This window comes from Carassius gibelio, chromosome A19 (genome assembly GCF_023724105.1).
Source record: "Carassius gibelio isolate Cgi1373 ecotype wild population from Czech Republic chromosome A19, carGib1.2-hapl.c, whole genome shotgun sequence".
NCBI lineage: Eukaryota > Metazoa > Chordata > Actinopteri > Cypriniformes > Cyprinidae > Carassius > Carassius gibelio.
This window is the reverse complement of record NC_068389.1, coordinates 22,411,204-22,438,766: the sequence shown is the minus strand read 5'-3', so window position 1 is coordinate 22,438,766 and position 27,563 is coordinate 22,411,204. Positions and strand designations below refer to the sequence as shown.

At 38.0% G+C, this 27,563-nt stretch overlaps 1 protein-coding gene across 1 annotated transcript in view; it reads left to right on the top strand.

Moving 5' to 3' along the window:
* Nucleotides 1-21,940, top strand: part of LOC127935329 (ephrin-A3-like) — a 94,649-nt gene extending 72,709 nt beyond the window's left edge. Inside the window, exons 2-5 of the mRNA XM_052533111.1 lie at nucleotides 12,775-13,076; nucleotides 15,863-15,928; nucleotides 16,837-16,908; nucleotides 19,943-21,940. Of these exons, the coding sequence (XP_052389071.1) occupies nucleotides 12,775-13,076; nucleotides 15,863-15,928; nucleotides 16,837-16,908; nucleotides 19,943-20,061 (559 nt within the window). The 3' untranslated portion in view covers nucleotides 20,062-21,940. The remainder of the gene's footprint in view (nucleotides 1-12,774; nucleotides 13,077-15,862; nucleotides 15,929-16,836; nucleotides 16,909-19,942) is intronic.
* Nucleotides 21,941-27,563: the final 5,623 nt, after the last annotated feature.

The window sequence follows — 27,563 nt, the reverse complement described above, 5'->3', positions numbered from 1 at the left end:
ATTGCATTTGTGAGATATACAGTTGTAATTACAAGACAAAGTTAATTTAAAATCTAAATTTGATCTTTTAAATCTAAAGCACACATGCTAACTGCATTTGTCTCTCCATGGTATTTTCTAACACACCCTTGATGTTTGGCATAAAACCAGGGCTTAGTTAGCATGCAGAGAGAGCAAACGAATCCTCAGGGATATGTAGAACAAAGTATCCCTGGATGGTGTCCCAATACGTCCAAAGAAATCTACGATAATAGGACAGGATTCGCATTTAACTGCAACACTGCAATCAAGCTAGGATACTCTCATTTGATTTCACAGGGTCTTCAGAAGCCTCGCATCTCAAGCCGTCCTAGTTGCAAAGTGGCCAAAAACACCCCGTAATTTCAAAGTCGTGGGTGTCTAGCTTTCAAACCCTGGCTAATTTACAGTGCCATTACCAGTTTAGCTGGGAACTAAGAGGAACAGTTGCACCCTCTGACATTTCGTACCTCTGAAGAGTCATTAAAACAAATAGCCTCTACCCGTCTCCGCTCGCTTGAAGTCACTGACCTTATGATGGGCGCCTTATTTGATGTGAACCTGATAGCACCATATTTCCAGCAGACAGATCCCACCTCTATTCCCAGAATGCCTGTGGGAGACAGGTTGAAGTAATGGGAGTTATATAAGTTAGATGTACATTCTCTCTGGAGCTGAGAGAGAGGGAGGTGAAGAGAGCGAGTAGGAGATGGTTGTACATTTTTTATTTATTTGGTGCAGCGGCAGCCGCTGTGTCCTGCCCTCATGCACTCATACTCCGGCACCAGAGCATCATCAGACACGTGTGTGCACATACGCATGCGCCCGTGTTATTGTGTACGAAGTGTAAATAATTACTCAAGCTTTCTGGCTGGCTGCTCTAGCTCAGGGGTGTTTGAACAGTTATTTTAAAAGGTTGGTTATTTTTATGATACAATCAAATATTAATGGATGGAAGAGGCCTTACAATGACGCACCCATTTGTGGAAGAGTGTGTGTGTGTGTGTGTGTGTGTGTGTGTGTGCATGAACAAAGTCATTTACCATGGATAAGCACATTAGATATTTGTGAATTACTTTGCATTAGTTTAAATCATGTTCATCTGTAGTTTTAAACTCTCCCTTAAAGGTCAAGTGTGTAATTTCTGCGCTGCTGGTATCATTAAGCTGAAACTTTAAACAGGTTTTTGGGTTTTTCCCCTCTTATTGATTTAAAGAAGTGAAGATATGGAAACAATGTTTGAAGATATAGAACCAGCTTCTCCCATGTGACCACCAAGACCTCATTTTTCATGAGGATGTGTCGATCAATAGGCCATGGCTGTAAATGAGTGTGAAATTCAATTTTTATTTATAGGTGAATCACATGCACACACACCAAAAAAATAAAAATAAAAATAACCACACCACATAATTAGAAGTAAAAAAAAAAAGAGATTATATTGTCTATTGTGACTTTATTGTAATGGAAAATTATGTACATTTTCTCATTTCCTTGTTCATGCATTCGTTTGTTTATTACATTTCTTTATTAATTCCTTTAATGCATGTATTTATATGAGAATTATTTTTCATTTGGAGTAAAATATGGCAACAACCTCCAGTGTGACTTTGACAGTCAATAGGGATGCACAATATATTGATATGATAATGGTTATCTGCTAATATTAGAGATCTACAGTATATTGATATATATCAGTCTATATTGACTTTTTAATTATGCTTTTTAATTTTCCCTTCATCTAACGCTCACATAAACTTTAAATCTCTAAATCTATCATTTTTGAAACTACTAACAATTTAATGTGATTTCAGTAAATTTCTAAATTAATATCTGATTTTCATACTTTATAATAATAAAAAATGTAGCATTTTAAATGTTTTTGTGTGTTTGTGTGTGTGTGTGTGTTTTTTTTTACTTTAGCAAAATACAATTTGAATGTAGCATGAAAACAATATTTCTATTTGAGTGCATTCCTAACAATCACATTGTTCAGGGACAAGAGGTTAGAATCATCATAACGCCTTGTCTTTAACATATGCAAATCAGGCAGTCTCTCTGTCCCTCTATCCCCACCGGTCTCATTCTAAAAGAGGAGGAGAGGAGAGGAGAGCTAACAGTGTGTGTCAGACTTCCTGAAGAGAGTGGCGGCTCCCCATCGCATTGTTCACTTCAAAGACAGCGCTGCTCACTCTATGCTCTTTGAACAGACACAAGTGGGTCTACTGTAATTTGTCTGCCAAATAAAGCTCTTGGAGAGCGACGCGTGTATGTGTGCTACTGTAAGAGCTCAGCTGGGGATGAGACATCTCTCAAGCATAAATAATTTAGAAACTTATAAATGTTTGATACAATTGATTAGCATGTAATTGTTCTCATAATGACATCTCTAGTCTACATGAATTGGTATTATATTTATTTATTGCTGCATGAGAAGTTTGTTTGTTATTGAATTGAATTGAATTGTATTATTTATATATATGTGCTTATACAAGATTTATTTTTCCATTTTTCATAGAAATCCACTGTTCAGCATAAGATGCTTTATATTCTTTTGCTAAATAAATACGAGATACAAAATCATCTGGATATAAATTGAAATGCATCCTATTGAAAAGCTGTCTAGGGTCACGCAGATCTCTTCAGTCTCACTAAGAGGAAAAAAAGAGAAGAGGTTGAGGGTTGGAGATGAAAAGCTCTGCATCCATTTCTTAAGATTCAAAACATGTTGAGATTAGAAGCCTGAGTTATCGTCCACACAAACAAATATGAAAAGGTCACATACATACACTTTCAGTCTGTTCAGTGGGTGGTGTTATCAGAGAACTATGCTTATTCACTTATTTAAGTGGCCAATGTGAGCACTAGTACGAGCTTCTATTTCAGTTCTCTAAAGCCCCGTCTTCTGAATAATGTATGAATGCAGTCTAGATTTAGTGGCCACAGACATTCTTTAAGGGCTTGTTCACACGTGTCCTGTTTGGTGGGATTGCTCTGTTAGTTTGTTTCATTTGAGTAAGTGTGGACGCTGCCATCCGAACCCTGGTGTGCACCAAACGAACTCTGGTGCGATTCGAATGAAATATAAACGCAACATGGACCAAATACTTATAAACGAACCAAAAACAGGAAGTAATGGCAAGATGCGAAGATATGCAACATGATTTGACGTGTTCGATGAGTCCAGTCGTGAAATATACATCATGCAACCTGACCAATTTGGTTTTGAATGTATCAATAAGCCTTTAGTTTCTGTATCTTTAGTTTCACTGTAAAAAATGCCTGTGTGAATGCTCAGCAGACCAGGACCAAATGTTTTGTTTTCATTTTTTGGCCAGAACCAAGAGAACTGAACTAAGTGTGAACGTACCCTAACCTGCTAAAGTGGAGCATTGTTAATGCGGTTTTGAAGGATTCAATGTAGAATAAAATAATATCCTTGTATGCCAATCTGACAATGTTCAGACAATGAGAGTGCCATTCCCAATGATAGTGACTTTATCATGAGAAAGCTTTATTGTTGTCTTGTTTTTTCTGTCTTTTTTTACTATTAATCTTGAAATGCAGTGGATCTCTCACTTGAAAATGAAAGGCTATAAAAATGAGTAATTATTAGATTAGATTAGATTAGATTCAACTTTATTGTCACTGCACATGTAGGTACAAGGCAACGAAATGCAGTTAGCATCTAACCAGAAGTGCAATAAGCAGTAAGTACAGAATAAAGGTCTATAATATGTACAATAACTATACAGGTAAGTATTATGGACATAATTTACAGATATTAAATACTATAAGCACGATATACAGATAGGTGTACTATGAACATACTATACAGATGGGCCATGTAAAAGTGTATGTAGACTATAGGCAGAACTATGAACATAATTTACAGTATTGCAATGGACAGTAAAGTGCATCAAAAATATTTCAGTGTGCAAATGGATTATGCAGTGTTCCTGGATGAACATACAGTACTGCAAGTAATAACAAGTTACTGTTTTTTGCTTGTTGTGAATAAATAAATAAATCAGTCAGAGTGTTGAAGAGGGGGAGGAGTCTATGTGTGTGGTGTGAGGGGTGTCAGAGGGCAGAGTTCAGCAAGGAGACAGCTTTAGGGAAAAAGCTGTTCCTGAATCTTGTTGTCTTTGTCCGGAGGCTCCTGAAGCGCCTCCCGGAGGGCAGGAGGTTAAACAGTCCATGGTCAGGGTGAGAGGAGTCCTTGAGAATGCTGCGAGCTCGACGTAGACAGCGTTTCCTCTGGATGTCCTCTGGAAGAGCAGGAAGTGGTGTCCCTGTGATTCGTTGGGCAGTTTTCACCACCCTCTGCAGTGCCTTGCGGTCAACCACTGAAAAGTTCCCATACCAGACTGTGATGCAACTGGTCAGGATGCTCTCGATCGCACACCGGTAAAAGTTCACCAGGATGGTTCAAGACAGCTGGTTCTTCTTCAGTGTCCTGAGGAAGAAAAGGCGCTGCTGAGCCTTCTTGACCTGGCTGGAGGTGTTTGTGGCCCAGGACAGGTCCTCCGAGATGATGGTTCCCAGGAACTTGAAGCTGGAGACACTTTCAACAACCATCCCGTTATTGTGGATGGGGTCAGGAGTGCTTCCTTTCTTCTTCCTGAAGTCCACAATGAGGTCCTTGGTCTTATTGGTGTTAAGGAGCAGATTATTGTCAGCGCACTATGTGGCCAGGTGCTGTACCTCTTCCCTGTAGGCAGTCTCATCGTTGTCTGTGATGAGGCCAATCACCGTGGTGTCGTCTGCAAACTTAATGATGGAGTTGGATCCATGCACAGGCTTCCAGTCGTGGGTGTAAAGGGAATAAAGGAATGGGCTCAGCACACAGCCCTGTGGTACGCCAGTGTTAAGTGTGATGGTGGTGGAGTGGGTGTGGTCTGACCGAACATGCTGAGGCCTGTTGGTCAGAAAGTCCATAATCCAGTTGCAGAGGGAGGTGTTAATGTCCAGGTCTCCAAGTTTTGTGGTCAGCTTGGAGGGAATGATGGTGTTAAATGCTGAACTGAAGTCAACAAACAACATCCTAACATACGTGTTGTTATGGTCCAGGTGTGTGATTGCAGAGTGCAGCACTGTGCATACTGCATCCTCTGTGCTCATATTTCTGCAGTAGGCAAATTGGTGTGGGTCCAGTGTGGGTGGGAGGCAGTCTTTGAGGTGTGCTAGGACCAGTCGCTCGAAGCACTTCATAATGATGGGTGTGAGTGCTACGGGGCGGTAGTCATTGAAGCACGTTGGGGAGGAGTGTTACGGTACTGGCACAATGGATGTGGACTTAAAACATGTTGGCACAGTTGCTTGGGTGAGGGACAGGTTGAAAATGTCTGTGAAGACCCCTGCAAGCTGTTCTGCACATCCCCTAAGCACACGTCCAGGAATGCGATCAGGGCCAGCAGCCTTGCGTGCGTTGATCCGGCTCAGTGCAGTGTGGACATCTGTGGAGGTGAGTTTTAGAGGTTGGTGGTCAGCTGAGGCTGAGATTTTGGTGGCCGTCTCCTTGCTGTCGCTGTTGAAGCGAGCATAAAAGTCATTTAGCTCGTTAAGGAAGGAGACGTCCGTGACTCTTGGAGTGGAGTTGCTTGACTTGTAGTCACTGATGATCTGGAGGCCCTGCCACATGCGTCGGGGGTCAGAGTTGGAAAAGTGTTCCTCTACCTTCAGCTTGTGGCAGTACTTGGCCTTTTTGATGCCCCTTTTCAGGTTAGCCCTGGATTTACTGTAGGCCTGAGCGTCGTCTGACCTGAAGGCAGTGTTGTGGGCTTTCAGCAGAAGTCGCACCTCCTTGTTCATCCATGGCTTCTGATTAGGGTATGTTGTTATCTGTTTTTCTGTTGTTACACTGTCAATGGTAGAGTTGCTGTGATCCAGTACAGAGGAGGTGTAGATATCAATCTTCGTGTGAGAGCCACAGGCAGCCTGTGAAGCAAACATACTCCAGTCAGTGTGTTGAAACCTGTCTTGAAGTAAAGAGTCTGCTCCAGTTGGTCACACTTTGATGGTCCGCACTGATGGCTTCACACAGTTGATGAGGGGTGAATACTTAGGGGTGAGAAACAAAGAAAGATGATCAGACTGTCTGAGGTGGGGGAGGGGGGTCGCGATGTAAGCTCAATTAATGTTTGTATAAACATGATCCAAAGTTTTGTCTCCTCTGGTGTGGCGAGAAGGGTCTGGCTGCAGACTTGCACTTGCAATTTCAGACTTACATTCTCAGACTTGCACTCTCAGACACTCTAGCGACGTCACTTGCAGTCTTTATTATTATTTTTTTTTCTAATAATTGATAACTTTTTGTTTGAATCTTTCAACATTTTACAACAGTAGCCAGGTGGTGAAGAAAAGAAAAAAGAAACTAAATTGCAATGTCACTTGCAATCGCTACTTGCACAACTATACACAAAGTCTTTTGTTAAGCGTTTTCCTCCTGTAGAAAAAAACAAACACTTAATATGGCATAATATATTAGGATACGTTAAGTTCAATTAAAAGACCAAATTCGATATACACATATGTATATAGGAATGTTGGGAAATTCGATATATAGTTATTATTTAATGTACAACAAGGCAAGCAGATGGCTATGAACACAATGCGAATGCTTAATGTGGCCTAATAATTGACTAAGATGATAAAGACAATTCAGCATGCATAGCCTATATGTCTTGTTGTTGACTCAACGTATATACAGACCAGCAAATATGAACGTGCATTATGAAATGCATTAAGTGATTTTAAAAGGATCAGCTCCGTACAGGCAAGCAGACGAGTACAGAACGCAGTGCATTAAATTGTACATTAAACGTTTTCCTCCTATAGAAAAGCATTATAAATAAAACACATAATGTAGCTTAATGGACAAAGACAGTGATATAAACAAGTTGTAGACAGTTTATTCTATATGGAAAAATGCTTAGCGCGAAACTTTGCGCGTTACGTTTATTTACCACCACAGCTTCTTGTCTCCATTGGCAACAAGCAAGATTTGTGTCAATTGCAAGGTAGCAGAGAGTGCAAGTAGCGATTGCAAGTGACATTGTAAATTTGTTTATTTTTTTCTTGTCTTCGCCACCTGGCTACTGTTATAAAATGTTGGGAAATTCAAACAAAAAGTAAAAAAAAAAAAAAAGTGCAAGTGACGTCACTAGCGGAAGTGCAAGTGTCTGAGAGTGCAAGTCTGAGAATGCAAGTCTGAGAGTGCAAGTGCAAGTCTGCAGCCAGACCCTCTTGGGTGTGGCAGGAAACATGCTGGTGAAATTTGGGGAGTACTGTTTTTAATTTGCAGTGATTAAAATCACCCGCGACAATAAAAGCAGCCCCCAGGTAAGCAGTCAGTTGTTTACTAATGGTTGCATGAAGTTCGTTCAAAGCAAGCTTGGCATTAGCATCCGGTGGAATATAGACTGCGGTTATTATGGTGGAAGTGAACTCCAATGGCAGATAAAAAGGTCTACATTTAACCATGAGAAACTCTAGGTTAGCTGAGCACTGTCAATGACAGTGTTCGTACACCAAGCTTTGTTGACATGAATGCACAATCCACCACCTCTTGTCTTGCCGGAGTCATCTGCTGTTCTATCTGCCCGGAACGTGTAGCATCCGGCTAGCTCAATAGCATTGTTGGGTACGTCGCTGTGTAACCATGTTTCTGTGAAAACCATGACATTGCAGTCCAGAAGTCTCTTACTGTGGGTGATGCGGAGTCGTAACTGATCCCTTTTGTTCACCAGTGACCGCACATTAGCGAGGAAAATGCTGGGTAAAGAGAGCCGGAACGGTGTTAGCTTTAGCTTGACTATGCAAACAATATATGAAATTAAAATGTATTAAATAAACTTTACCTTCTTTCTATTGTTTCCTGTTGAATGCTCATCTGTTTTATGGCATTATTAGACACTGTTCTTCAGAGACCCACCAGAAGGTGCCATATATTGGTAGACCTGATATTAAAGAACTGATTTAGTAGAAAACTGTAAATATTGATACAAATATTGGTTGTCTAATTGCTCGGAATTACGTTTAATGTCTCAATTTTTGTCTACACTCAACTACTTTTTCTGATGTACCTTTGTGCATTGGTCTCCCATTAGCCGCATTTCCACTGTCGGGCCAGTGCGAGCCAGGGCTTAAAGCGGGCCGGGCGGGGCCAGTAGCACCGAGGCCAGAGTAGCGCAGGGTTTCCACAGGGGAGCTTGAAGCTCCGCTGCTCGTCACTAAAACACGCCTCTCAGAACAACGTCATGCAACCTCATTATTTCACTAGAGAAGTTATCAGAAAACTAAGAAATAAGTCACTGGAACATGCGCGATCACAAAACGAACATGATAAAAGCGGCCATTTGTTTGCATGCTTTGTTATATATTCAAATTCAAAAGCATGTATGTTTTAACTATAGAATAAGTGATACAGTGATCATATTGATTTAATTTATCAAGACTCAAAATTAATCACACATAAATACACTTTCTATTTTATTTATTTATTTTTAACGCTTATGAAAATAGCCTGCTTATTCAGTGAGTCTGTTTCTGTTCATTTGTAGTCACAGTGGCCTATACGTCACATTAAGAATGAATTATATCTTTATTTTTATAAAGGATCCCGAACAAAAACATTATTATATTTTTATAATAGGCAACATGAGCTAAACTCTCGAGACGAGGCTTGTGATAGGCCTAGATAATATAAGTTACTAAATAAATACACGATTGTGATAGAGAATAAGAAGCTGACGTCTGATTTCTTCAAGCGGTCATATTTACCATGTTTAATGTTAATGCCCAGCGTGCATAGTCTTTTACATCGCTTATAAATATTTCTGCCCTGTATGGTGATTATAATCCACATTGGATCAAGTTATTTCAAACACTCGGTGCTGACTGAAAGTGAGTTTTGAGCTCAACTTATTTAAATAAAGCGTTTAATGCTGGCGTTATCGCGGCTATCTTTCTGAAATGATCCACAGCACATACTCTCTATTTTTATAAAAGCTCCCGAACAAAAATCATTATTATATTTTGATGATATGTAACGTGGAGCTAAACTCACGAAACAAGACGACAGATAAAATGTTACTTAATAAATACACAATTGTGATAGAGAATAAGAAGCTGACGTCTGATTTCTCCAAGCGGTCATATTTACCATGGTAATGTTAATGTTTATCGTGCATAGTCTTTTACATCGCTTATAAATATTTCTGCCTTGTTTAGTGATTATAATCCACATCGGATCAAGTTATTTCAAACACTCGCTGCTGACTAAGAGTGAGTTTTGAGCTCAACTGATTTTAAAAAGTCTTTAATGCTGGTGTTAAAGTTGTTATCTTTCTGAAATGATCCGCGCTGACGCTCTCCAGACACGGAGAAACTCCGCCTTTGTTCGTAATCCCTCCTCTAGCCCCAGCTGGCCCGCTTTGGCCCAAGGATTTTGTCGGGCCGAAAAAACCTGGCCGTTGGCCCCGAGGAAGCCCCGGCGAGGCACGATCAAGCCCCGGAAGTGACAGTGGAAACGCGACTGGCCCTGGCACGCACTAGCACGCCCGGTCCTAGCTCGATAGTGGAAACACGGCTATTGATGCTGAAGTATTTTTTTGCCATTGGTAGTAACTGTATAGCATCACTACTTAAACACTGTTCAGTTATACTCAGCCACACTGAATTGACAATGCTTTTATCTTTCAAATCACCAGCTCTCATTGAAAATGAATGACCAAGGGCCACTTTGTTGCTGCAAATCGCTGTAGGTGTGAACGCCAACACTTTGAAACACATTTAGGTGCAGTTTAAAGTAAATTTGAACAGAGTGTTTGGCTTTATACCCAAAGCATTTTAGCAGGCAGTTCTCAAGTTTCAACCATTATCACTGAAGAGGTGTCTTTTTTTGGATTCTTTAGATTATGTACAGTAGATACTTGAGAATCTCCCTCTCGTTCTCTATCTCACTGTCTCTCTCACGTTGTCTCTCTATCTACCCATGTGAATCATTCGCGGATTGCCCCCGGGAGTGAATTTTCTGTGTTATAGCTTTAACCTTTTACTGGGAATCCATCACAATAATAGCCAGCCAAGACTGCGTCAGATACCATTTTAGCAATGTTTAAAGCTCAGAAGCAAACTGTTCACAGAGCTGCAGTTGTGTGATAAAAACATATAATGACGCGTGGAGCCTGGCGTGGACTAAACAAAATAGTTCAGGATGGATATCTGGGCGTTATCAACTTTTATAGAGCTGTTAAAAGGCTGTTAGATGTGGTGAATGCATTTTTAAAGGTTGGGAAGGTGCTAATCATTCAGCTGTATGAAATATGTATGTACTGGAATTGATAGCTGTATAGCATGTAATAGTATGTGGTACTTGTTTGTCAGGCAAGTGTACTGCAGTGTAATTTAACTAACAGACAGCTGAGTAAAAAATATCAACAATAAGGGACCAGATTTGTACTTCTACGCATGTCTGTATGTCATCTTTTAAATAAATAAAAAAGAGAGAGGGAGAGAAAAAAAGATCAGGAATTTTTATTTCATTTTATCAAAAGGAATATGTCGGAAAACAACGAAAAGTAAAATTATTTTAAAAAAGGATAAAACATGGATGGATGAAAAAAAAGATAGTGGTATCACTGGAATATATCAGATACATGTCTCAGTGAATAAAGTGTGTGAATTGAAGATTTTCTTTAATGGTTAGTGTGAAGACTTTGGCCCTGAAGGCTGTTCATTGTATTCTGAAATGATTATTAGCTGGAAATGTTGCTTCTATCTATCACTTTAATTCATATCACTTTCTCTATCTCTCCCTCCCTCCTGCTTTGCCTTCTAACAAGGTTTTCCTTCCCACTGAAAAGAGAATGATGATGAGACAGCAAAATGGGAAAGTGAGAAAAGAGAAGAAGAGGGAAAACCATTACTCCGTTTTCACACTTCAATACATGTGCACGTCCCTGGGGAGCGCTCCATCTCTCTCTCTCTCTCTCTCTCTCTCTCTCTCTCTCTCTCTCTCTCTCTCTCTCTCGTCTGTGGGTGTCATGGGGCAGACACAGTTGCGTAACACTTTATCTATAGAGCATGTACACTAAAGAGCATAAACACATGGTGATGTGACACAAAAATACTGTAACATATTGCACTTGTTCAGGAAGACACATGCACATTACTGTAGGTTACTTTTAATGTAGTGAATGCTACATCACAAACACATTTCAAGGGATAGTTCACCCAGAAATCTGCTCACCTATGGAATTATATTTGCTTAAAAAAATGAACTTAACTATAAAACTGAACGTAACTTTTTCAGAAACTATCAAAACTATGCCATTACAAAAGAAGAAAAATGAACTCAGTCGCACAAATTCAACAGGCTTTTCAAATATGCTTCATTCTTTGTTAATGTTCTTCAAAGATTTGTTTTCGCGCTAATCGTGGATTCTGAATGCATTGCCACAGATTTCTCTTATGTTTCGCAGTTTTTTCGTTTGGTGTTTTGACACAAACCTCTCGTGGGGGCGGGGTTAACAATGATCTGCTCTGATTGGATAGTGAGCTTTTGATTGACAGGTGCTCTCTTGGATATATGGCGTGCATATTGGAAAGCTCTCGCGCTGATTTGTATGCAATATGTCATGCTTTGTATTGCTTAATTCTTATTTTAGTTATTTTAGTTTTTACTCATCTTTTGGGGACATTTTGGTCCCTGCAGTGTAAAAACCTGACAACAAACTCACACCCCTCAAAATCATCATCTTCAGCAGTGTCAAGTACATCAGCGTCCCAATTCTGTGCCTATCTGTACCCATATCATCCTTTGTTTTCCTGCACTTTCATTTCATCTTTCCTCACTCTTTCATCTTCTCCCTTTATCTTTCTCTTTTCCTCTCCTTGCCTGCTCCATCTCCCTCTCCCTAAATATAGCAGCTTTGAAGCGTCCCTCCACAAAACACACTGCATAACAAAAATCTTTCATTCAGTCTGCATGTGTGTGAGCGAGAGAGAGAGAGAGAAAGCCCTAATCAAAGATGTGATTGCCATCTGTTGTGTATTAATAAAAGGCTAAGAAAGACACTGATTAAAATACAGGAAAAAAGCTGTAGCAAAAAAAAAAAAAGCAGATACGGTGAGTAAAAAAGGAGGAGTGAAGCTGTAAAGCGGACACGTGACTGATGCGCATTTTAGAAAGCAAAAAATAACAAAAACAGCTTGCATATGTAGTAGTACAGAAAGTGTGTAGAAAAGAGAAATGAAGTGTGAAGAAAGACAGAAACTGAGGAGAAGGGTTAGCGGAAGAGGAATGGGTGACATTTCTGATCCTCATTTTGTAATTGAATAATAATCTCCTGTGGGACCTGACCTAGAAGCGTGCAAGTGTGTGTATTAGTACGTTTTTTTTTCTTCTGTTAGAGCTTGTGTTGAGACAGTCAAATTAGAAGAGCTGCTGTAAAATGATATACTGCCCCCTGTTGTTTGATCAGTGTCTCACACGCATTAAGCATGAAAAATGATCTGGTTTAATGTGCTGTGGAAAAGCATTGAAATATAACTGCTTTTCCGTTCAAGCAGGACTTACACGTTTTAAAAGGTCAATGAGATCTTCCATTTTTCTTCCTTTTTCCTGTCTGCCCATAGGGAAATCTAAAGCATATGACACTGATGCCATCCGATAAACAAAAACACTGTAATCTTATAATAATATTTTGTTTGTTTCTCTTTTTCCCATTCCTTCCTCTGTCTTTCTTTCAGCTTGCGGAGAGAGGGCTACACTGTACAGGTCAGTGTCAACGACTACCTGGACATTTACTGTCCACACTACAACCAGAGCCAGCGGGGGGCGCTAGAGCGCGGTGTGGCCGAGCAGTACGTTCTCTACATGGTCAGTTACCGAGGCTACCGCACCTGTGACCCACAGATGGGCTTCAAACGCTGGGAGTGCAACCGGCCGCACGCCCCCCACGCTCCCATTAAGTTCTCAGAGAAATTCCAGCGTTACAGCGCCTTCTCGCTGGGCTATGAATTCAACGTGGGTCATGAGTACTACTATATATGTGAGTATTGGTTGCTTTCTAATGATATTTTTGTTATTTTGTTATTTTCTTTTCATCTGTTTAGTTGTTTGGTTTTATCTATAAAGCATCAGAATCACAAACCTCAAAAATTGTAAGTACACTGATGTATTAAAGTTATATTGATTAGGAAGGGGAATAATAATAACAATAACAATTAAAACAATATTTAAAACATACATCAGTTACCAAATAAAAGCTTTTATTTGACATGAAATGGGTTGACTCATAGAGGCTGGTATGTGTTATCTTACACTTTTACTTTTATAGTTTATATATATATATATATATATATATATATATATATATATATTTATTTAGAATAAATATATATAAATAAATATATATATATATTTATTTATTTAGAATTAGTTTCTATTTTTGTACTTTCTGTTTTTATTTTAATTTGATAAACATTTAATAAACATTTAGTAACTTTGTTCATTATTGTTATGGTAGATTGACATGAATGTTGCTTTGACAAGTAGCTGAAGTAAAATAAATAAGTGAAGTAAAAGTAATTTTGTTTTAGTTTATTTCAGTTAATGTTTTGTTGTTGTTGTTGTTGTTTGTTTTTGTTTTTGAGAAACAAAAATATTATTATGGCTTTAGTTTTAGTTACTTCAAATTCAAATTGAGCTCAATTAAAAATATTAGTACCTATCTGTCCATCCAAGGCAAAAACTGAATTTGTGCTAAAAAAAGAAAAAGAAAGGAAATTTTGCAAAACAAACATTTTTCCAATTAGCTTATCCATTGCCTTCAAGAGAAGAAAAAAATTCCCTTTTGGGGAAATTACCTCAAAATAGAAATGTAAATTGGAGCCAGTGGGGAAACCACTTCATTAAACATAATAAACCATGCTTTGAAGAATTACATTTTTGCTAGCAATCTTTTGGCAGATGCTTAATGCCTTAAATAATAACGTGCTAGAACATTCTGGAAGGTGATTCTAGCCTAAGTGAATTATACAGTAATACTTATCTGAGTGAATTAATCAGTCACATGACTAAATCAAAGTCACACTTTAGTTATTGACACACATTCTTTAATTTATTCAGTAATTGTGTTTCAGTTGTAGTTTATGAGTATTGTTATCTCACTAAATAAACATTATACTCAACTTAGTGTGTACATTTGTGTTCAAATTCTGCTGATAGAATCGAATCTTAATGTTTCAAGTCACAACTTCTAATGCAGCATTGCAATATTTGCATAAGAACATGTGAATAGAAAAGCTGGCGGCACACTACCTCAGAAAATGCTCCTCAGTTTGTAAAAACAAGCTAGCAATGGAAGTATCTGGGGCAAACGTTGCACAATTACAAATGGATTTCTGTCAACAAACTCAGGTGCAAGTCAAAACTATGTCTGTGGTTATTGACAGCATGCCAGCATGCCACTGATTCTGTCCAACTTGCATTTAACATAACACTCCTTTAAAGTGCTCTTTAGCTGGCAAGTTCCAGGTTGCAGTAAGCTAACTTTATCTAAACTCCACTGACAGAAAAGGTTATTACACAGAGAAAGGCATACTGGTGAGCAGATGGAGGTTTAGTGCTTTGTTCAAGCAGACATTGTTAACAGAAGTGCCTTGGCAGGATCCTCCCTTTCGTGATATGGCGATTGTACTGGTGAGCCAATCATGACCCTTCCTGAGTTTTTAAAGTAGGAAATAAAAAGAGTGAGAACTTTCGGCATGAGGGTTACAGATAAGTCATACAGATGCGGTTAACACACAAGAAACTTGTGAAGAAAACAATTTGCAAAAGCGATGGTCATCTTTAAAGGGCTTTATTGTTATGAAGCGGTAGTTTAAAAGCAAGGCAGCAAGTTATTTCAAATACAACCATGTTTCATTCATTTTTCCAAATCACAGCTGAGAATAAAAGAAAGCTCCCAAGGACAGGCTCAAATGCATGTTTCCCAGCAGTCCATTTGCTCTCAAAACTGCCTTGTTTGGTCAAATAGTGACAGCTTCACCATCCAAAGGAGCTTGTTATTGAGATATGGACGTTACGGGCGGCCGCCGATCATCAGTCTCTCTGGCATTCGGGTCAATCACTACCAATTAGAGCGCACCCATTTTGATTGAAAACTTTTTAATGCAGGCTGTAAACCGAGTGTTAATAGAGCACTGCTAATGATGATTTTCTGATGCATGTCCCAGCTAATGCTAATAGTCGTCTTCATTAGTGCAGTCTGTAGGCAGGTTATTAGCGATAGTATGACAACTATTTGGTATTGAAAAATGGCATCACACTCAAACATTTCTATGACATCGTGGCCCATATGTTTATCAACCTGAAAACAAGAAACGTTATCTGTGTCTGAGCTCAGGGGAGTTCATTTAGGGCCGGTTCATCAATCGCAAATGGTATCTGCAGCTTGTAGAAATTGATAATTTAGTAAACGTTCACCGTATCTGTTTTGATCAATGTTATTTATTTTGTGATGGTTTTATCTTAATTTAAAAACAATGTATTATAACTGCACAGACAATTTTACTGTATCCCACAATGCTACGTGCTTGTTAAGCTGTTTTTACAACAAAAAAAAAAAAACTATTTTTTAATTATTAATATTGTATAATCCACTGTTTCACACTATTGAGAACTAATAAGCAGTTTGCAAACTGTATATGATGCATAGTGTTCATTGAAGTAGTAAAGGAGCATCACATTAAGATCCTTAAAGTGATGTCAGTGCGTGTTATTGTCCAGTAGGTGGCAGTAGGTTAATGTTTGTGCTGTCATGTGTTATTGCAGCTACACCAATCCATCACCATGGACACAGCTGTTTAAGACTGCGGGTGTTTGTCTGCTGTTCTACAGGTGAGCATCATCACACACACACAAAAAGCATGCAAACCACAAGAAGAGGTCATGATGATAGGTTTAATGTGTGTTTGTGTGGGAGCAAACTATGAATGCTTGAACACGTTCTGTGGCCTCTTTGATCAGAGCCATGTGTGGAGAGGTCCTCTCATCCCCTGCTCTCTCTTTCACTTTCTCTTGTCTCTTCTCTTTGCTTTCTCTTTCTTTGATAGCGTAACTTACGCAGCTCTTTAATTGCATTAATCACTGATATATCTCAGTTATATATGTGTGTATATTTTTGTAAATGCTTTGTAAACATACTGTACATAACTATCTTTTTAAGTTTGAACGCGTTGTGTTTAAATAAGGGATAGCAAGAAATTCAATTTTATTCATTTAATTTATTTATGCATTTAGCAGACGCTTTTATCCATAGTGACTTACAGTGCATTCAGGCTATCAATTTTTACCTATCGTGTTCCCGGGGAATCGAACCCCCAACATTGCACTTGCTATGCAATGATCTACCAATTGAGCTAATATAAACTCTATATTAAACTAATAAATATATGCATTTTTGCAATAAACATAAGCATGCTATTCCATAGCAGCATTTATATATATATATATATATATATATATATAGTATAAAAATACTATAAATGCAAAGAATGTATAGACTTAAAGTTGAAAATTATTATTTACCCTTATTTTTCCTATATGAGTTTCGCAAATGTTCATAATCATTGAATTGTATTTATTTATTACACAAAATCAGCTTTTGACATGCTGTTTTTTTTTTTTTTTTTTTTTTTGTGCAAAATTCATCTAATTTTCATTTTTGGGTGTACTATGCTTTAAGTGTACGAATAGTCTTTTGGGGCCACTGTATGCTGAAAGATCTTGTGTTTTCTCTTCTACAGTCTCTAATGCAGATGATGACTCAGACCAGAGTCCACCTGACTACACTGCCAGACCCAAACTGCATGACATTGGTGAGTGAACACATACACTCATAAACACGGGAAACCTGCACACACATTGGCTTTATAAAAGTATGTAACACAAATGTTTATCTGCTCTCAGAAATATATCTGTTTCCCATTTTAATCTGTCTCGTAAGCATCTGAAATTCCTCATGAAACCAGAATAACCATTTGGCCAGATAGGAATGTCCTGTAACCAGGGGACGGCCTAAAACAAACAAATGAATGCATTTATTCATTCTCTCTATTTTTGCCTTCTCATGCTCACTCAAATGTTAGTTTTATTCTGAGAAATCGAGCTGTAAATGCATCTGAAACGAATGTCCAGCAAATACCCAGAAACCCAAGTTCACATCAGGATCACAGGAAGGATCACCCACGTGCCCTTGCTAAAACACATAACAAAACAAATAGCTGGCACTTTACACCGCCCTCGGCATCCAAAAGCACTCCAGCAGTAGGTCTGTTTGTGTATTTGTGCGTGTGTGTGTGTGTGAGTAGATGGCAGTAAAATGGAAACTGATTCTTGTATCCATTTATGACACTCATACACCACATGAACAAATGAACCCTCTATTTGTACCCAGATCCTCCTACTTCTAAAGCTGTCAGCATCCAGTTAGCTTTCCCAAACCATATTCAATAAAAAAACACATTGCTAACATGTCAATCCAAGTGCAGCTGTCTTGAAAAGTACGTTTTATTTTATTTTATGTCAACAGCTCCATAATACCATCATTTGTGCTGATGCTGCATTAAAACATTCGTTCTGTTTAGGTCTGTGCATACTAGTACACATTAGGGGCCCTGTAATGCACTCTGTGCAATGCGATGTAAGGTGCAGCGCAAGTGTGTTTGCTAGTTTCAGTCCGGCGGCATTCGCATTTTCCCGTCCAGAGCCATGTTGTTTAATTAGCAAATGCATTTGCGCTCATTTGTGCGCCCATGGACATGCTGTTTTAAAATAGAGGTGTGTTCAGGCGCATTGCTGGCGCATTGCTATTTTAAGGAGCTGAAAATAGACTGCCCATAGACCTGGACTAAGGTCTGGTGCAATGTTTTTTCTTTGTTATTTAAAGAGTGTGTTAGTATAGGCGGGTCCACAACGCACGTACACGCTGCTTATTAAACACAGGGATGCACAGCAGCACACAAAAATGCCAAATATTACAAATGAAAGGATTGCAACGCATAAGAATTTTTTGTAGGCTAGTTAAAAAAATATATATATATATTTAAGCCCCCCCCCCCCCCCAAAAAAAAAAAAACAGCTGAAAGCTAAAGCAATATTTGACTTTTTCCCTCTTCATTTGACTAATAGGCTACTGTAGACATATTTACAAATGATTGGCCAATTGTTGGTTGACCATATAGCCTCTTTTTCCTGGATAAATCCTGGTCAGGATTTCTAAATTGCCCAAAATGTCTGGGTTTTGGTTTTGTTTCCCTATTGACGTGCACTCTACAGTCTATGTGTTTGCATTGCTGTGACCGTTCTCTTTAGATCCCACCTTCTTGCATGCCTTTATCATGTACAATGCCAATGCTATTTTAAGTACTTTTCAGTCATTACCTTTAGTAAGTATAAAAGCAATAGGAAAACAGTCAAAATCAGACTTTTTAGACATTTTAGCAATCCTGGCCAGGACATTCCTTTATATAGGGGCACCATTCACTCTAGACAATTCTGGTACAGTGCTGGATCAGCACTTGTTGTCCAAAGTCAAATCTGTGTCCTTAAGCAAAACTAATTTAGAGTCACTAAGGTATAAGACTATATTTGTTTGACAGTAATGTTATTCCAGGCTCAACAAAAGATGTTGATCCAGGAACACTTCCTACTTTGTCACACAGAGAGCAGAACCAGTCCTGTTGGATTTTTACCTGTGAGCATCAATAATAACAAATTCCAGACTTTTGCATGATGTGTTGACACGGCTCTCCTGAAACATCCTTTGAGCTGTGTGTATGTTCAATCACGTCTGCTATCACAGAAGTGTGTTTAACCTCTAACCCAACAAACGTTTTTTATCAACATACAGCGTGGCTGCTACAGATAAGAAATATCACATTTTCTTTGTTTAATTCTGTCTGATATCCTTCCCAATCTTCTCTCTACAATTATATCTCCTGTTTTAGACAAGATTTCTCTCTCGCTATCTCTCCTCCTCTCTGCTGCCTTTATTTCCCCTTTCCCCTGTCTCTCTCTCTCTTTCTAAGTGATTATTTCCATCATCAATAACCCTTGTAGAATGTTATAGAGCTTTGGGGCCAGTAATAATACAGCAAATGAATGGATGGTTTAATCTTCCTTATATTTGGAGAAGGCTGTGGGAAAACCATTACAGTTGATGTACCTTTTGTCATTTGCTGATGTTTAGTAGGTGATAATTTAGTGTCTATATAAGCATCTAACTTTAAGTCTAACTTTAGTTTGGTTGCAGTTGCTTAATGGTAAATGCATTTGTTCTTGACACTGAACCATGGTGCTTATGTGAGGTGTGCAGGTTCAGCTCCAGTCTAGTGTAATTTTCCTATCACATTCTCATCCCCCCTCTCTTTTTTCAATAATTTACAATCCTTTTCTTGAATACCCTGCTGATAGGATTAGCCTAACGTGACAGAAACAGAAATAAAAAGCTTAAGTTAGCTCAGGGAGAATTTATATGGGTATATACATCTATATGATGTCACAGTGTTTGGACATTTTGTGTTATATATTTCTGTAGTCTTATCAAACAATGGAATGCTGTCAGTTTCAGTTTTATAAGCAGTAATTATGAGAAAGTTTTAAATAAGAAATAAAATCAGTATATTTTATTAGTATATTTTATATACTAGTGTTCAAAAATTTGGAGTCCAGAGTTCAATGTCACACGATCCTTAAGAAATCAGTCTAATCTGCTGACTTGATGCTCAAGAAACATTTCTCCTTATTATCAATGCTTCATGTTTTGGTGAAAACCATCATACTTTTTATTCAGTCTTTAGATGCTCACTAACTTCTTTCCTTCTTTCTTTGATCTCTCTTTCTCTCTCTCAGACGAGTTTAACCCTGAGATCCCTAAACTGGAGAAGAGCGTCAGTGGCAGCAGTCCGTCTGGAGACCGACTGTTAATCACTGTGGCGACGCTTCTCCTCGCTGCTCTCCTCGTGTCCTAGCAACCGTCTCTCCCTCTCTCTGACATTTCTGAGCCAGTAGTCCCGAGCTCTCCGAAAAAAGATCGCCTTTTGTTCAACCTGTGTGGGAGACTATCCAATCAGAACAGATTAACCACTAGTTGAGCCCTGAACGTGGGAGCTAAATGTAGATCTACCGCACCCAAATAGTGGCCTTTGTCTCCACAATTTTGGACCTTACGATTAAGGATGAAATGCATCGTATTTGCCTTTGTGATGGAAGGTCCACTCTCCTCAAACATACTTGCAGAGAAAAACAAAAACAAATCCGGTTTGACAGTGAGGTCTCTACCTCTAGGTACGTCTGTTCTCATCTTCAGTGAACCCGTCCAGACTGGGGCAGCTCTCGAGGTGGACATTTTGAGATTGACATGAGCTCAAATGGATATGACAAGCATGATTGTGCTCAGTGATTTGACCGCTGGACCTCAGTTGAGGGACTTGAAGAGTTTTGGAGACCTTTGATCCTGTCTTAACATTCTGTCACAACCCACACCTATGTGACTGCAACATGTGTCAGTCATTGATAGTGTTGCAGCAGAAATCAGTAAAACTCATTTGCCAGTCACTAAGTTCAGGTGTTAGGCTTATGAATCGTTCACTGAAAGGCACAGCTGATGTTTCTGCTAGTTGCTGGGATGGAGTCTCATTTGTGAGCTGTAATGGGAAACTAGAGGAAGATTATGGTTCAGAAACCATCACTTTTGTTCATTGTGTAACCAAAAGTGTATGGTCATCATAGCAGTGCACATAACAAAAGAGAATCGAGACGGACCAGATAAGGGTAGCTAATAGACTTTTATTTGCTATAGTATGTACGTGCAATCATGAGAAGGTACTGGATTGGCCTGTGCCACTGATTAGCATAGTGGCCATTTTTGTAAGAGCAGTCGAGTCATAAACTGCAATTCGCTGTTTTATATCGAAGAATTGCAATGCAGAATTTGTTTTTACTGTACGATAGATATTTAACTGCTCTTTGAGTATGTTACTTTATATACTTAATTTATTGACTTATTTATTGATCATTTGATCCTTTTTTGAAACTTTGTGAGTTTTGTCGGCTTTTTTGAGGGATCTTTCCTCATCTTTGCTCATGCCAAATTATTTAGTTTGTTTTTGTTTGCTTTTATTTCTGTTTATGTGCCAGCAAATTGAGTCACAACTCATAGTTGCAGAAAAAATCTTTAATTTACATTTAAATGTAATTATTTAGCAGACGCTTTTATCCAAAGCGAATTACAAATGAGAACAATAGAAGCAATCCGACCAACGAGAGAACAACAGCAGTATACAAGTGCCATGACAAGTCTCAGTTATTCTAGCACAGTACACATAGCTAGGTTTTTTTTTTTTTTTTAATAGAATAGAATACAAAACAAAAGGTAAGGGGCATCTCATCCATTGGTCTAAGTTGAAATAGGTGCATTATCTTCATAAGGAGAGTCATTATTATAGGACAGTGTGAGATTGTTGTAATCTATATTGGTGGGCGGGGATGGGATGGCTTTTAGGGAGGGGTTTCTTGAAAGGGCGGGGCTTCAGTGCAGTAATGAATGAGTTTGATGAATAAGCATTCCTCAGACCGCTGCAGACAATATCAAGAGTGAATGTCTATCTAAATGTTTCTGCGTTTGTGTCTTATGAGTGTGCACTTTACAGGGGATCATATGAAAGTGCGCGTTTTGGCATTTTCATATGCATTTAGATACACATTTGTAGGAATAGGGCGGGCAGGAACGAAAGCATTTATCATTGTTGGAAACAACAGTACCAATCGTGTTTACCTTACAGTGATAACAAACATGTAAACGAACCCTGAACGACAATTACCAGAATGAAACTGAATAAACCATTCTTATTTAAACAGTCTTACTGTTATTTTTATTGTCTGCAGGTTGCCTTCATAGAACTTCAGAATCATAATCGCCATGACATGATTCTCATAATGTTTTGTGTAAATGAGTTTGCACTGACTCATCCATGTGAAGAACAAATATTTTGTTTGTGCTTTTAGAGATTTTTTGCAATGCTGTTTATAGCCACTCCTTTTTTTCCACAGTACTCTGAAAATATATAATGCACAGTTTTATAGCGACTGCTATAAGATATTCTAATAACATAAAAATGTTATATATTTAGCTGTAATATAATGGTGTAACACTTTACAATAAGGTTCCATTAGTTAACACGAACAAACAATGAAAAATACTAAATTCTAAAGCATTTATTAATCTTTGTAAATTTAAATTTAAACATTTATTAATACTTAAAAATCAAAGGTTGTATACGTGAATATTATTTAATGTACCTGAGGTAACATGCTGTTATGTGTTTACAATAAGCAGTTGTATTTTTATTAATTGACATTAACAGATGTTGGTAAATACTTTAACCAATGTACTGCTCATTGTTAGTTAATGTTAGTGCATTAACAATGAACTAATGGAACCTTATTGTAAAGTGTTACCAGTATGATATAATATAATATATACTGTAGGGCTCTGTGTGTATGTGTGTGTGTGTATAAATATAAATATAAATATAAACATTTGAACATTATATATATATATATATATATATAATGTTCAAAGTAATTATGTAGCATGTACATATGTAGTCCTCATGACTGAGTCTGTTTCTAGAAGGTACATCTGTCTCTCCATCTGTGTTCTGCGCTTCTGTGTTCGTCTCTGTTGTTTTATCTGCTCTGTTTCACACCCGTGGATGACGTACTCATTCACATTCAGCTAGACCAAACACACGTCTGTCTCCTCAGGTAAAATGTTCCTGCAGTGATGAGAATATGACCTCAGAAACTCCTGCACCTATGTACACTTCTTCTCTTATAACACGCATATCAAAACCTTCAAGGTGCCCATCATTATAGAATACACACATACTCATACACACATATTCACAAACACAACATAAAACACTCCATTGACAGTCCTGGGAAGATGCAGTCGTTCTTCTCAATTTCGAAAATCTAAAGGAGAAAATGCCTCACAGCAAAACGTGTTTGCACACATCTGTCTGTCTTTTATTCCTTCTTTTTTCGTTATGTCTTGCTCTGTCTCTTGAGTGTTGTTTAGTTCCAAGGACACTCCACGTACAAGCAATGATAATCAATGCCCTCGGGATTCAAGGGTGATCAAGGGTAAGCCAGATTAAATCTCACATCAAACATGCCAGTTTTGATTCAATTCAACTTAACTGCATATAGTAATTGTGCAATTAACCATTCTAACTAATAACATGGTTGCACATTTCATAAAAAACATTATTGGCTTTGTATTTGTGTGGATGATCCAATTTGTCCATCACAGTAACAGCTGTAATGGTAATGAGATGCTATTCTGAGGCCTGTAAGCATGACTCAGTGGCAAGGCTACATAAGGACTAGGGTGGCACTGGCTCAGATTGATGGCTGGCCCCACCCAATTAAATGAGGAAAGAAGAAAAATCCTGCATGCATTACAATAAGTGCTACAATAGTCGAAAATAGGTTTTTCCCAGGTCCATTCAGTTTAAAATGTCTGGCCTCGCCACTGGCATGACCAGACAGAATCTGTGTGATAGCATTACTTGGCGCCGAGGTTGAGGTGAAATCATGGTAAAATGTGTTAAGGTGAGGAGTACTGCATTATTATTGATACAGTAGGTAAAATACTTACACAAAAGTGTGTAGAATGTTGTGTATTCACAATCAGTGTGGATCTGCCTTAGGCAACACGTCTAAAAAAAGGAGCTCACAGCTGACTTCCTTCAGGTGACACATATGCTACTCCTCCACCTCCCAGAATGTGGTGTCATCTCTGTCGATGTTTGTCTTGCAGAGTTAACAGGAATTCATTAAACAGAAAATAATAAAAAGTAACAATATATGAAAGGATAAGTTGAAGAGGGAATGATTTTCCCAGACTAAATTTCAGTCTGTACTTCATGACTTCAAATCACTTTGACTCATTAATATGGTGGACCACTTTGGTTGTGTTTTCTTTCTCTCTTTCTTTATTTGTTTCTTTCTTTCTTTTTTTGTGTTTTATTTTATTTTTTTTACACTTTCCTGGTGTGAATACACCCTTACATTAATAAATGTTATACTGTCCATGTTAACTAATGTAATTAATGTTAACATGAAAATTACCAAATTTTTCTACAATTATTTTTATAAGTGTGTGCCAGTGTAACATGTTATACTGTAACCCTTTCATTTCTGTACCCCTTAAAACTAAAGGGTTACTGTAAATGCATGCACTGTTGTCTTGATGCCACCAGGGTGCCCGTCATCGCTGTTTGCAGCTTTTTTATTTTTTTATTTTTTTATTTTATTTTTATTTTTTATTTTTTTAAAGAACTGTGTGAAGATTCTTCTAAATTCTCATTTCTTGGTCCACAGGAACAACAGCAAATGGCTCTGGAACAACATGAGGGTCAATAATAAGTCAATAGTGACAGAATTTTAGTTTTTTGAGCCTTTCAGTTTGGTTTACTATTAACTTTCAATAATGGATTTCAATACCCTTCAAAACTTCGCTCCTGAAACTAAAGTCTGGTTGTGTAATCAGCAGCCGTGAATGAGTTGATGATCTCAGTCTTTGGCCGGACATCTGTCCCGGGCTCAGAGAGCTTCATTAGTCCGTGATGCACCACCAGAGGGTGTCAGGTTCATCTGCGGCCTTCAACTTCAAATTATCTTGTACTATTAACAGCAATAATACTACTTATGTCTGACATTTAATGGGACAATATCACCATTACATTGCTTGCTGCAGAATGTATCACTTGGGCAGATGGTGCAACCACCAATGGATCCTGTTGTTCATTTAGATATGGATTAAGTTCCAGTTTGGAGCAGCAGCCCTAATTACACTAAAATAGCTGCCAGATTTTGTCCATATGGATTTTGGCAATGCTGTGTTTGTCAGTTCATGTTAAATGCTAATGACATGGTACCACAATGATAGTGCGCAATATGGGCACTAATTTGTAGTTAACTAAGACGAATCCATAATGCTAATTTTGCTTTGCCATTTTCAGTCAGACAAGGTTTAGGGAACAAAGGGTTGATCTGTATCGTTGTTTGATTATTGCTACAAGAGTTGTCCTTAAAGGCAGCCTGTTAGTTGTTTTTTCACAGCTGTTTCCCTCCATTATTGTCCTATTGTTGTAATCAGAAAGAGCTAAGCCTGACTCAGAGTCTTAGCTAATCGTGTCTGGTCTCATTTTTTGTAGCAAGAGGTTACCACAAGTATCAAAGTGTTCATATTGCATGCTAATGACTAGTAAACTCATGAAGGCATTTATACTGAACACATTTTCTGATAGTTCTTTGTGAGAATAGAAATCACTTATTGAAGATGTAAGGTGTAAATCTGTTTGAATGGCATGTTCCTGAGGTGAAGATAAACCCCATTCTGTCTCTCCTAGATCACTCTGTCTGAAAGTGTCAGTATTAAATTCCCTCGGGCTGACACTTGGCTCCAAACCACAGATCAGGATCAGGTGTTCCAGTGCTCCTCCCTGCCTCAGTCATTATAAGCTTAAAGATGACACCCCTCCCAGATCAATGCCTGAGAGCACCACTTGAGGAACACAATGTGGACCACTTCTAGAGTTACGCTACGGTACTGGTCTGATTTGTGGTCTGTCTGGTAGAAGTTGTGATCATCTTGTAAATCAAATCATCCTTAAAGAAACAAGTCACCCAAAATATTCTAAAAAGTTTCTACGGATGGAAAGATTTTCAATCAATTGATTATTTGAACAAAGTTATCATAACTTCAGAACACTTGGAATATAGTATTTCAGTCATATGGACCAAAGTGGTGGTGCTTTTTAATTAGTTCTAGAATTATGATAATTTGTCATATGGAATAATCATAAAAGATATTTAGTCAACGTTCTTAAAAGTTTTTTTATTATTATAATTATTTTAGTTATTTGATCAATATTATAAATATGTTTGTTTTTTTTATATGAAAATGTAAAGAAATGCCTTATTTCAGCTTATTTCTATTTTGTGTGTGTGTGTGTGTGTGTGTGCTCTTGTTTTTGTGACATATCAGGACACAACTCTGTATAATGACATGGGTATGACACAGGTATTACAAGGAGAGGGTGACTTATGAGGACATAACCCATGTCCCCATTTTTCAAAACACTTATAAATCATGCAGAATGAGTTTTTTTGAGAAAGTAAAAATGCACAAAGTTTCCTGTGAGGGTTAGGTGTAGGGTTGGTGAAGAGCGATAGAATCTACAGTATAAAAACCATTACACCTATGGGTTTTCACTAAAACAAACTTGTGTGTTTGTGTGTGTGTGTGTGATTCCTCATCAGAGATACAGATGCAGCCCAAAAGCTTGCCGGATCTCATGATCTGTCTCTCTACATCTCTCTATCTCTTTCCTTCCCTCTGTTGCATCCTGATCCGTTTGTCTTCTTTTTCTCATCAACTCGAAATCTTTTTTATCACCCTCCTGCTGTTTCCTTTATTTTCTCTCTCTCTCTCGTTTCCTCAGAACTTCATAGAAATGTATTCAGGTCATCAAATTACACTCAGATGTTTCCTTGTAAAAACAATCTGTATTTTTTTTTTTTTTTTACTGGAAGTGTGATGATGGGTGATTTGAGGAATGAGTCTTAGGTGCAACATTATGTTGAACGAGTCTTGTAAGTTCTTTTTGGCTTTCAAAGTAAATGTCTATGATGAGATTAAAAAGGTGAATTCTGTTAAAATTGTGCTCTTTTTGAGCTCCCAGGCTTTAAATCTGGAAATTAATAGAAGTCAGGTCAAATGTATATGTACAGCACTCTTCGTAATGCAAATAATTTCAAATGATCATTTATAAATTTACATTTTCGAAATTTAGATCTAGCTACATTTATTTTCCAGTTTAATCAGCAAACATTTCAGCAACAAACTTATCATAAATTGATCATACAGTAGACTTGCTATTTGTTAAAGCTCAATCATGTGTAGTGATTTCTCGTGATCTTCTCGTTAGGAGTAGTTTAGGTCACCTGAGGTTTTTTTCAAACTCAGCAGTTTGTCGAAGATGTGAGCTATTACTTAATCTGACTTAATCTGATACTGTGATTTGCTTCTATCAGATGATAAAAGAGACAAAAAAAACAACAACTCAAATTCTTCCATTGAATGAGGATCGTATGAGAATATGTGTCTTAACCTGTATGTAACACCATTCAACATCCATCGCTCTAGCAAAGGCCATTATGGCAATTGTCTTGTTCGGCACCATGCATTTTTGCTTTTAGGATTTCTTTCATATAAAAATTAGGAAATAATGAATGGGTGCACCTTTAAATGCAAATGTTCTGGTGAAATCTACCATTTAAGCCCAAGTGTGGTGGAATAGATCTGTATTATACAGTACGAACATTGATGTTCTTGAAAGAGTTGGTCATAAAATTCCTCCCACATTCTCCTGTGGAAAAATCCATGCAGATTAATTCT